Source organism: Lygodium microphyllum, chromosome 17 (genome assembly GCF_053477565.2).
Source record: "Lygodium microphyllum isolate KBCC chromosome 17, Lygodium_microphyllum_v1.1.10, whole genome shotgun sequence".
NCBI lineage: Eukaryota > Viridiplantae > Streptophyta > Polypodiopsida > Schizaeales > Lygodiaceae > Lygodium > Lygodium microphyllum.
Genome location: NC_141151.1, coordinates 54,789,279 through 54,801,595, shown reverse-complemented (window position 1 = coordinate 54,801,595; position 12,317 = coordinate 54,789,279). Strand labels below are relative to the sequence as shown.

The 12,317-nt window shown below is 37.5% G+C and overlaps 1 protein-coding gene across 1 annotated transcript; it reads right to left on the bottom strand.

Moving 5' to 3' along the window:
• Positions 1-927: 927 nt before the first annotated feature.
• LOC148021900 (uncharacterized) lies at positions 928-2,068 on the bottom strand. Its single transcript, XM_087697413.1, has one exon. The coding sequence runs from the start codon at positions 1,952-1,954 to the stop codon at positions 1,163-1,165; it is 792 nt and encodes a 263-aa protein (XP_087553539.1). The 5' UTR covers positions 1,955-2,068; the 3' UTR covers positions 928-1,162.
• Positions 2,069-12,317: the final 10,249 nt, after the last annotated feature.

Genomic DNA, 12,317 nt, shown 5'->3' with positions numbered 1-12,317 from the left:
AGGATAAGGAGTACAAGGCATGCCCCAAAACATATAGGCTTAAGGCCAAGATATTGGACCTATTATAAGGGCAAGGCTTCAAGTAGATACTCCCATTCAATCACAAAGAAAGGAAAATATCAAACAATCATTGGAGGACTTTAAGAAAACCAAGAAATGCTCCAAAAGAAAAGAATCTACATAGTTTCCAAAGTCTAAAAGATCAAGCAAAATCAATGAAATTAAAGTACAAAAGAGAGGAATTTCTACAATTCCTTTGCATGAAGCCTTAAAAAAGGAATTTAGAACCTATGTAATTTTTTAACTTTAAGCTTGTCCCATAAGACACACCTAAAGTGACTTACTAACAAATTGACAGCATTTCTCAACATTGTTATATGTGTCTTCCTAGGCACCTAGGCGAATCCTCTCTCTCTCTCTCTCTCTCTCTCTCTCTCTCTCTCTCTCTCAAACAAAATATGACCATAGAGATTATGGCAATGTAGTCTATACCCTAGCTGCATTACTTTCAAGCTAGTCATATGCGCAAGACTCCAACTAAAAGTGTATCAATGTATTCAACCTTGCAATGTTTGTTATGGAATGTCAAGGTCATCCTTGAAAGACATAAAACAAACTAAGGGTGGTTGGCTTTTTAGCTTGCTATGTTACTCCAATGTACTTGCCTTTGTCATAAAGGGGAGAAGCACAAAATCTCGCAGCAAAGTCTCCTTGGAAAGCCAACATAATCTTCAAAGGTCATGAAACAAATTAAGCGTGGTTGGCTTATCATTCTATTTACAACTAGGACGGGCTTAAGTTTATGACATTCTATTTAAGGCCATCCTAGTAGTAGGAAAAACTAGATGCGAAACTTGATGTACAAATTACAACGACCATCAATTGGGCAAGATATCCCATTGTTGAAAGTTTGTAAGAAAAGCAACCTTGCAATAGAATTAAGGACGATATGTAACTTCTTGGGCACAAACCTTAGAGAAAGATATGGGCATTCGAAATAATTCGCCTAAGGACTTCACTTTCAAACGATGCCAAAAGATTATCATCGGCATAGAATTATAAACAAGATCTTTAGTGCTACGTAAGATAAGATGCACTAAAAGCTCTACAACTTAGGCTTATCGCCAACATAGAATTATAAACAATATCTTAAGTGCTACACTTAAGATGCACAAAAAGCTCTACAACTTGTTTGGCAATCATACTTGCAACCACCACCACCACCACTATTGTTGCCACCATTGCGCACTCGCCGAACTGTGCCTCCGCCTCTTTGTCCACTACCAATGGGTGGAGTCCCCCCAAATCCACCACTGCCACTACCACCACCACCACCACCTCGGAACCCACCGCTCCCAGCACCACCATTCCCACCTCCAAAACCGCCACCACGGCCACCATTGCCGCCTCCAAACCCACCACCAGGGGAGCCAGGAGTCCCACCGGGGAAACCGCCTCTGCCACCTCGACCGCCGCTGCCGCGCGAGGGCCCACCATAGTCATAGTAGTAGTAGTAGGTATAGTAGTTGTAGTCGTCATAATCCGCATTCACATGATTCACATTATCACCATGCTCATCAGCAGCAGCAGCAGCATTCACATGATGCACATGGGAAGTGGGAGTGTGATCTTGGGCTGCTAATGAAGGGGAGGCCATGGTGGATACCTTGTTGAAGCAGTACGTAGGGCAAGCGATGACGCGTCCGAAGCAGATGCCGGTCTGTCTGCAGACGGCAAACTGAGTGGAGCGGCCCTGGTTGACGGCCTTGACTGTGTGGAGCTCATAGCCGGCGTTGGATTTGTCGACGGAGTGATGATGACGCTGGCCGCCATTGAATGTCTGATGCCCTGCAACAGCAACAGCACCAGCTGCATCTGCGGCAGCTATGGCGCTAGTCCAGAGTGAAGCTGCAGCGAGAAGCAAGGCGACGCAGCTGGCTGAGCCGACAGTCATGGTACTGCAGAGATGACAGGTCTGTCTCGTCTGCTGTTTTAGGGCCTGCAGTGCTTGCTGTACTGAATAAACGAGCCAGAGAGAGAGAGATATATATATATCTTTTCACTTAGAGGGCGGTGCTCACATCTGGATACTCGACCGCGTCCATATCGGAATGGAGAATCGGAGCTCATAAAGCCAGCCTCTCTCTCCCTCTCTCTCAAGTCAAAGCTTTTGCAGCGCAACCAACTCCTCTCATTCAATGATGGACTGATGTTGATTGCCAAAGGCTGCACCCACGGAGGTACTGATGAGTCACTGACCTAGCGGTACATTCAATAGCCTGGCTTCCCCAAGTCCTTATAAGTTATTTCCATATCCTCGTTCTCATGGGCCATGGCGTGCCGCGTCTGAGTGGCTCAAGCCTCATAGTTTTACCAGCTGTTCCTGCAACCTTCCACTTGAAAACTTGATGCGATTTTCTCATATTTATTATTCCTCTTTCTAAAGAGGCGAGTCAAAAGGCAAGTCCCGCTTGGTAGCTCAAGTAGCTGAGGTAGTGCGATAAATCCAAGATCAAGGACCAAGGTCCCAGCAATGACAGGGTGTAAAAAGTTGACTATGGCTCCACTTGGCTTGTCACCATCTTGGTTATTGTGTTTGAAAAACTATCCACAATGTTGGTGTTTTTTCTCTGGAAATTTTCACAAACTTGTTTGTTTTTATTCATGATAAGAAATTAGAATATAAGCATCATGGACTCTTTGGGTCGTTGGCAATATGGATAGTTTTACTATATGTATTGTGCCTATGGTTCTCACTAACAGCAATATAGGGATAGTTGTGAGATATTATGTATATCATCATATTATGCTTGGCCTTTTTTCTTGTTTATTTCTATGCTTAAGAAATATCCATGAAATGGTGTCGTTTAAGCATTATTTCTGATGATTACAAATTTCTTGCGACTAGACACTTCTTGCAATTTCATTTTTTACCATTTTGTTTTTACAAATTCATTTTTCATTTCACCAAATAGCATATATCTTTATGAGGAGCAAGCATCATCATCTCGTGAGAGGAGTGTGGTACCCAATATTTTGTCTTCCTCAGTTTCCTCATACCTAAAAAGATACAGTGGAAGTGGAAGTATGAGCAGAAGACAGAAGGGGACAAGAGCTATGGAGGTTCAAGCAAGAAGAGAGAGATTAGTGCATGTGGAAACTCCAACATTCACACTGTGTGTGACCTACCTTCCCTTATTCTATTGCCATAAAAGAATAAAGAATAAACTGACAGTGATGGATGCCCGCCATTTGCAATGAACATGTGTGTGAATATAGTATAGAAGTAAATATAGGCAGCTAGGCACATACAATCTTTAATCCCCAACAACTTCCCACTTAAAGGCAAATGTGCCTGAGTGTGGAGAAAACAAGAAAAAAGTGACAAAGTACAAATTGCACATAGAAGTACAATAGTAATGAGGAAGAGATGGCATCTCATCCTACGCCCATTATCTTCTTAAGAGGACATAACATTCCACTAGGAGACTTTTAGAGAGTAGATTTGTAGGATTCGTATCCATAGGGATCTTGATAAGATAAATGGACTTGTCCTCTACCACCCCTTTAATAAAGTGATAACATACCTTAATATACTTGGTCTTTATATGGAAGATCAGATGGTAAGCCAATTGAATGGCACTCATCGAATTTGAATGGAGCGTAGGATCTATAATCATTCTAAGATCTACAACCACATGGCTTGACTATAGAGACTCCTTGCAAGCCACAATGGATGCAATGTACTTAGCCATGGTAGTAGACAAGGCCATATATTTCTGCACCTTGGACATCCAAGAGATATAACATTGGATTATGAGTCTCTACCATAGTTATTATTACCATTTTCACCCTTTTTGCCTCTAACTGTAGGTGCATGAGAAGTGCGTGTTGCATCAATATTCTTGAAGTGCATCTTGCATCAATATTCTTCCTATTTACTTATTCTATAAGTAAAGCACTTTCTACATCGTTACATTTAAAACCATCTTTAGGAGGATTAGCATTCATAGTAGTACAAAATATATCCCATCACTCAAATAGTGTGACAAGTAAGAATAAAGACCTTATGTTATCCTTAAACTTAATGTCTTGCAAGATAAGCAAGCTCAAAATAGTGAGGATTCACTCATTTAAATTAATAGACATAGGGATACTCTTCATTCTAAGGTTCACAAGCTTCTTTAACTAATATAATTGAGATATAGGACTTTGCTTGTCATAAAGATCACATATCTTCTTCTATAAATCATATGCACCACCAATGGTCGAAATAGCATTGAAATACACATGCTTAGACAAAGAGAGTATGATAGTAGACTTGTAGCATAACTCATTAAGTTCATCCCATTCATCTCTATTCCCATCTTTGGGCTTTATGCCCTTTAACACTATATTAGAGAATTCATGAATCTCCCAAGTTCCACTTTCAAATTGGAAATAAAGATTTGACCATGTGGCTTAATCTTAATCCCTTTTTTGAAGATGGAGCTTGGTACTATCATTTATATAGTATCTAGAAAAAGTTTCACCTTCAAGAAGGGGGTAATAATTTAACCATGTGGCCAAATTTTGACCATCCTATAAATTCCCAAAGCATATGAAGGATATATAGAATGCAACAAGTAGTATAGCAACAACGTAGTAATCAAGTACCAATAACTATCAAAACATACATAGTGTCAGATACATAGATGCATACAACCAATGCAAGTCAAGAATACTCCACTAACAACCCACTGACAATGATATGTACAAGATATATGAGTGCTCAGAAGCAAATCAGCTCACAAGAGTTAGTATATGCAAGAATAGGATATACATAGATCAACTAAGCATGTACATAAGCAAGAGACTCTCGATGTCTTTAAAGAACCAAGCTCTGCAAAGAAAAGTATGAGTGTCTCCCATTGGAAGTTAATTTAGAATATTCAAGAGCCAAGCAAATTTTACATTTTAATGCGCATAATATCTAGGCAACCAAGATACATGATAAGTACATTTGGAAAGATATATATCCAATATATCTTCAACCCACAAGTGAAGAATCATTGAAGCAAATGTCTACAGCCCAAATGCATCCAATGGAGCTCAAATACAACTCAAAGTGCATCATAAGCATATCTAAGCATATACATTGATGCCAAGCATCCATATAAGCATGTAGAATCCTTGAAGTGCTTATAAGCATTCAAAACATAAAACTTTATTGTTGTATGCTTCTTGTCCAAATTTTATCACAACAATAAACACTACTAAAACTAAACTAAATGAGATCTATCTAATCCAAATAGCATCTCAAAGCATTTCCATAATATCTTAGCATCGAAAGAGCATCCCCGAAGCATTATATAAGAATTATGAAACTCATCCTATGCTATCCACAGTGTATACAATAGATATATACGAAACTATGTGTGAATGGCTGAGCAAGAAGTCTTCAAATAGAGCTCAAGATGAAGCCTTTATTGCTAAGGAGATTGCCAAAGGATAGGAGTAGCACATAGGAGCAAGTAATGACTAAAGTGTGAGCTATCCAAATAGGGAACATGAGCTAAAAATCAGTGTAATATTAAACTAAATAATAGGTGTTTAATATAGATGAGATATAGATAGATTAAATAAAATAATAGCTACTTAATACACACACGCACACACACACATACACACACACACACACACAAACCTAAATTTATTTTGGTTACTAAAATAGAATTTGAGCTATAGGCATCTTGGGATATCGAGATGTCTTTTTAAAAAAATATTAATAATTTAAAATCATGCATCAAATAAAACTTTAAGATTTTACATCTTCAAAATATATATAGTAAGTATGCTCTAAAAATAATGAATAATTGGTGAAACTAATACTTGAAAACAACAAAAGACTATATTTTTGAACATTTTTATAAAATTGGACCAAGAGAATATTAACTTAAAATCTATGTGTATCTAGTTAAAATCATCCTTAATACAAGGTATAGTTCTTTCTATAAGCTATACTTTTGCCAATTATTTTGACAAAAATCTAGGTTGCTATACATGTTTGAGCTGGAAGATTTGGTAATAAGTTCGAGTCAATCTAACCTTTCTACTTTTGATGCGAATAAATTTCTAAGTACTCACAACTAGTTCAAGATGATAACTATAGAGATTTAGATAAGTAAGACTTTTATATGTAATCTCTTATTGATGAGTTACTTATTCGAAAGGTAGGCATGAGAAAATAGACCCCAAGGTTTGCTAAAACATAATTTTTTACTTAAGCTATGAAATATGGGTTCAAGGTCACTAAAAGTTACAACACCTCAAAAATAGCTCCACATGAGGATCAAATTGAAATATATTCATGATGGAAACTTTGAGATTTTGAAGTTTGGGTAACCCACATAATCATTCAAAACTCAATAAAAATATTTTAAAAATTAAAGTTTAAAAGTTTAAAACATTAAGTCCATTGCGAGCAACGGATGCGTGGTTTGCGCGTAGCGAATGGAAGAAGCTCTCTCTTTCTCTCTTTTACTTATAAAATTGCATACAACTCATGAGAAATTAAAAATAGACTGAAAGAGAAGGTAAAGTAAGATGAAGCGACTCAAGATTGGGTTCAATCTCCCCCCGACATGAAGTGGGCAACTCCCTTAATGCCGTATTTATAATAATATTATGAAATCTTCTTTGCCCAAGATTTAGGCCCTTTACAATCACTCTTTGCGTAAAGAGTTTGAGTGAACTGGAAAAGAGATAGAGTAATCTGAATTAATGGATGCTAGCAGTTGTGCATCCCACAACTCTCTAGAACCATTAATATTTTATTGGACATATCTTCTAAAAATCTATTTTGCTAATAAATATGCGCATGCTTTATAAGAAATAGCGGTGCATCTAATACAATAATCCAATAATTGCCAAATAAATTCTTGAGAAAATAATCTTTAAAATGCTTGCACGTGGCGTGCCTTTCCAAATCTCCTTGCTCTACACATCAGCTGCCAAAAATTCAGAAAATCATGTTAGAATAATAACTAAGTGAATAATTGTAGCTAGCCACATAAATCAATTAATTTGGAATTCCATACAATAATTAATTCACAAAGATGTTAATACTCGTGTGGATAAAATGGTACCACCCATGTTCACACTTGCATCGACACCCGGAAAGGATAGGCGTCCCCATCGACCTTCCGCCTAAGACAATTCTTAGGAACGTGCCCTCCATTGACGGAGAACCATTTAAGGCGCTCATCCCTTTGCGTAGGTGCCACTTGGCAACATACCCCCTGGGTGGGATAGCAATTGTTCTCAATTGCTATTGACTGGATGTGGAGACAATAAATTGAAAAAAGGTCGCAAATCACGAGCATGCATCCATTGAGATTCCTCAACAGGATGATTGTGGAATTTGACAAAATAATGAGGATAAGTGCAATCAAGGGTGGTGATTCATAAACAGGGTGAACAGGAAGAGAACCTTTGAAGGGACGTAAAAGACTAATGTGAAAAGTGTTGTGGATTTTCTAATGATGAGGTAACTCTAATTTGTAAGCATTAGGATTAATACAATGGAGAATTTTAAAAGGTCCATAGAAACGAGGAGCTAATTTTACATTCGGGTTCTTTTCTACACTATGGAGTCTACGTTTTTCAACATGTAACCAAACATAATCTCCTTCTTTATAAATCATAGCTTGCCTCTTTTTATTTGCTTATTTCACATATGATTGTTGGGCCTTTGCTAGTATTTGTTTAACTTGCTCATAAATACTTGAATGATTTTGAATCCAATCGTCAACAGAAGGTATTTTCTGAGTTAGACGAAATGTGGGAGTTGGCAATTTGTGACCATAAACAATTTCAAAAGGTGCCTTTTGTGTAGCAGTGTGAGTGGTATTATTGTAAGCAAACTGTAGAAGGTGCAAATGATTATCCCATGTGGCTAGAGAAGAAATTGTGTAAGCACAAATTAAATCCAAAATTGTGCTATTTGTGGCCTCTGTTTTACCGTTAGTCTCTAGATGAAATGTAGAGCTAAAATCAATCTTAGTTCCTAAGTTAGTAAACAAAGTAATCCAAAAATTATTACAGAATTAAGGATCTCGGTCGGACACAATAATTTTCAGCAATCCATGGTGCACAAAAATATGCTTGAGAAATAAGTTAGCGGCTTGTGCAACACTTAAGGTCTTTTTACAAGTAATGAAGTAAGCATGTTTACTAAATCTATCAACTATGGTTCATATCATATCATTCTGTGAAGAAGTTTGTGGTAAATCTGTAATGAAGTCCATAGAAATCTGCTCCCAAGGTGAATTAGAGATAGGTAATGGAAGTAATAAACCATATGACTTACCATGATGCCTTTTTATGCATTGACATACAATATAGTCATAAATAAAATTAGAGACATCATGTTGAATATTTGGCCAGAAAAAATCTTCATGTAAATTTCTAAGTGTGGAGATAATATCACGATGTCCCATATAGGGAGGCTTGTGTACTTCTTGCAGAATGAAATGACGAAACGGATTAGTAATACATAACCGTTTTTCATAAAATAGAAAACCATCGAAAACAGGAAAGTTATTAGTAGGGATCCATTGATTGTTAGATAAATTTGCCTAAACATCATGAAAATTGGGATCTTGAAGATAAGTATTTTTCATTGTGTCTAACGAAGAAGTAGAAATGACAGAAATATTGTTTAATGATGGCCTACGGCTAAGTGCATCGGCTACTACATTTTCCTTACCTGGTTGATATTGAATGAGTGGATGAAAGGATTGAATAAATGATGCCCACTGTATGTGTCTATCAGATATTTGTGGTTGTGACAATAAATGTTTAATACTCTGCTGATCGGTTTTAATCATAAACTCCGAACCCATTAAATAATGCTTCCATATGTGCAATGCATGAACTATGGCTAATAATTCTTTGTCATATGTACTATATTTAACTTCAGAAGGTTTCAGTTTACAACTAGAGTATGCTATAGGGTGATTGTCTTGCATCAATACTGCACCGATGCCAGAATCACTTGCATCAGTAACCACAAGAAAGAATGGTCTATTGAAATCAGGTAACTGCAAAACTAGTGCGTGTGTGAGTGCATGCTTAAGTATTTCAAACGATCGTTGTTGGCTGTCGTCCCAATGATAAACAAGACCTTTCTTTAACAAAAGAGTTAACGGTAAAGTAAGCAATGAAAAGTTTCTAACAAATTTTCGATAAAAGCTAGCTAGTCTTAGAAATGAACGAACTTCATGTATATTTTTAGGTGTTGACCAAGACTTAATTGCTTCAATTTTACGTGGATCTACGTGTATGCCTTTGGCAGACACAATATGACCTAAATATTCTATTTCAGATTGAAAGAAAGAACTTTTGTCAGGGTTAGCATATAGATGGTTTTGTTTTAATAAACTAAACACTAAAGATAAATGTTCTTCGTGTTCTTTTTCAGTTTTGTTGAAAACAAGAATGTCATCGAAAAAGACTATTACACAATGCTGAAAATGCAAAAATATTATATTCATCATTCTATTAAATGTAGCTAGTGCGTTGGTAAGTCCAAAGGGCATTATCAAGAATTCATAATGTCCAAATTGTGTACAAAAAGCTGTCTTAAAAATATCAAAAGTAGATGTATAAACTTGGTGATATCCTGATTTTAAATCAATTTTACTAAACACTGTTGCTCCTTGTAATTTATCTAGAAGGTTGTCTATTCTAGGTATTGGATACCTATTTTTAACCGTTATTTTATTAAGTGCTCTATAATCTATACACATGCGGTAAGTTTGATTTTTCTTTTTAACTAATAATACAAGAGCTCCAAAAGGCGAACTACTTGGACAAATTAATTTTTTACTTAGAAGTTCTTCAATTTGCTTCTGAATCTCTTTCTGTTCTAATTGGCTATGGCGATAGGGAGCTTTGCAAGGTGGTTGACTACCAGGAAGTAAATCAATTTGGTGGCCTTTGGGTTGTGATGGAGGAAGTTGTAAAGGTAAATCATTAAAAAAGCAATAAAAAATTTTAGCAATAAAATGTTGTTGCTTTAAAGTTAGTTCAGTTTTTGTAACATCAACTTCATTAATCCATACTAAGAAAGCTTTTGATTGTTTACGCAAAGCTCGCTTCGCCTGCGTATGACTAATAATTGGAAATAATTCGGTTTTTGTTAACCCTTTGAGTAAAATTTGTTTAACTTTTGTGCTCAATGTTCATTGACTATGTGTTGTAATCTATACTGGGGTTGAATTGGTGACGCCATGGTATTCCTAGAATTACGTCAGCAAATTGCAAAGGTGCTACTAAAAAATTTTGCTTTTCCTTATAAGATCCAATACAAATTTCTAAATTATGAACTTCTTTAGTACCATTATATCGTTGTCCTAGAAATGCAGCCTTAATTTTATAGGCAGATGGAATAGTTTTAAGTTGTAAGTTTCTAACTACTTTTTCTGAAACAAAATCATAAGTACTACCATTGTCATGCAAAATAGTCATATCATTATTATTGATTTTACATCGCATCTTTAATAAGGCATGCATAGAAATTTTACCAGCAAGGTCTTCAGGTTCGTTAGAATTTTTGCCAATAAGTGTGGCCTCATTGAAGTCGGGCATTGCTTCAAGGTCTTCATTGGATTCTTCAGCTCCAAGAAAATTTAGATGCGTCGTGGGTTTCTTCCAATCATGGGTATTTCCCATGGGACAACGACTCGCAATATGACCAGGACACTTACAATTATAACAAATTACATTTTTGGAATTGGTATTGGAGACACTTGGGTTAACATTTTTAGGTTCACCAGATTTATGCAAATTTGAAGGTAGATTGGAAGGTTTAAAATTGGAAACTGATTGACTGTGATTATTAAGAACACCTTAGCAGTTGGTCGTACGAAGGACCACTGAAATGATCGTGATAGTACACTTAGGTACATTGTTTAAACTTCTTTGCTCAAGGAACTAATTTAAGGCAAAATACTTAATGCTTCAGGTTAAAAGCCTGGAGGGAGAGGCAGGTTCAGTTACCTCCAACTACCTGCTTGGCCCTATTCAAGGGGGTTGTTAGTCGCACCGCGTATATGGACCGAACCCGCCACGAGAGGTCTCTCCGTGGGTGTTGCTCGGAGCGAGAGGACACTTTGGTGCCAAGGGAGGCTTTGGCTATAAATTCCTTGCCTCCGGATCCTACAGAAGAGGCCAACCTGACTCAAGATGGGATCTCGAGGCCCATGTACTAGTCTACGGGTGAATCTTGGAGCAGCAATTCTGTTGATTGTTGGGTTAGCCTTCGAGCATGATACTTGATGTATTCCGGGACTATGATAAATAAAGATCAGATATTTGAAAAAGGAACTTGCTTGACATTGTTTTTTTTAATGTTAGTGCCTAAGTTGCGTGAAGGAACCTGTGTTTAAATTGATTAATTAAGAAAGCTGATTTTGCATGTCAAACATAATGTGGTAGGTAATTAGATAACTAAGCAAACCGAGGAAAGTGCGGTAGACGTTACTTGGGTCCGTCCTACGGAAGGGTGGCCCCGGCTAGATAGGAACTTTTCTCAAAAGACATGATAATGAGACGGTGAAGACCTAGCGTCAGTAGAGTTAGAATCCCGATTTATGCTGTTTTAGGGAAGCAGAATGGGACTATGCCTTATGGGCAGAGAGGTTGAACTTCGCATCCCTCTCGTTTCCCATTCTCCATGAACCAAGTGCAGTATAAATCCGCTTTGACTCTATTGTTCCTACACAATGTGGTTTATCTGGAGCTCGACACTAGCTACTTCCTAGAGACTTTGCTTTTAGGAAAGAAACTTTGACTTCAAGTCGGTCCTAAGTGGGAACGGTCGGATACTTCCGCTCGGGGTAGACTTAGGAAGACCTAGATCGCAAACCTTGTGACGTTCCTTGCGAGTGCCAGGTAGCGCTTTCTAGACTTTCTTCCCGATGGGCTGCTAAGACGTGTCCCACAAGAGGACGAGCGGACACATTACACTTCACAAGTGGTTGAAGGAGCCATCTACCTCTCAAAGAGGTTAGGGAAGCAATGGCTAGATGAGAGGGTTTAAAATCCCACATTATGGAGAAGAGAGCTTGCAAAATACTAGGAGGATAAGATCATGGAAGAGCCAAGAAAAGTCAAAGGCTATGAATTCCAACCTAAATGACACCGAAAGATCTCGGATAACAATTTTAAGGCACAGATGGCCTTTTGTAACATGCTACTATACGAAAGGAATGACCCGACCCATATGGCTTATCCGTGGTGCCACAGTGTGGATTTTGACTAGGAAAAGCATA

Bases quoted from the DNA above. Each gene is read 5' to 3' on its own strand.
- LOC148021900 (XM_087697413.1), bottom strand. From the start codon at position 1,954: ATGACTGTCGGCTCAGCCAGCTGCGTCGCCTTGCTTCTCGCTGCAGCT.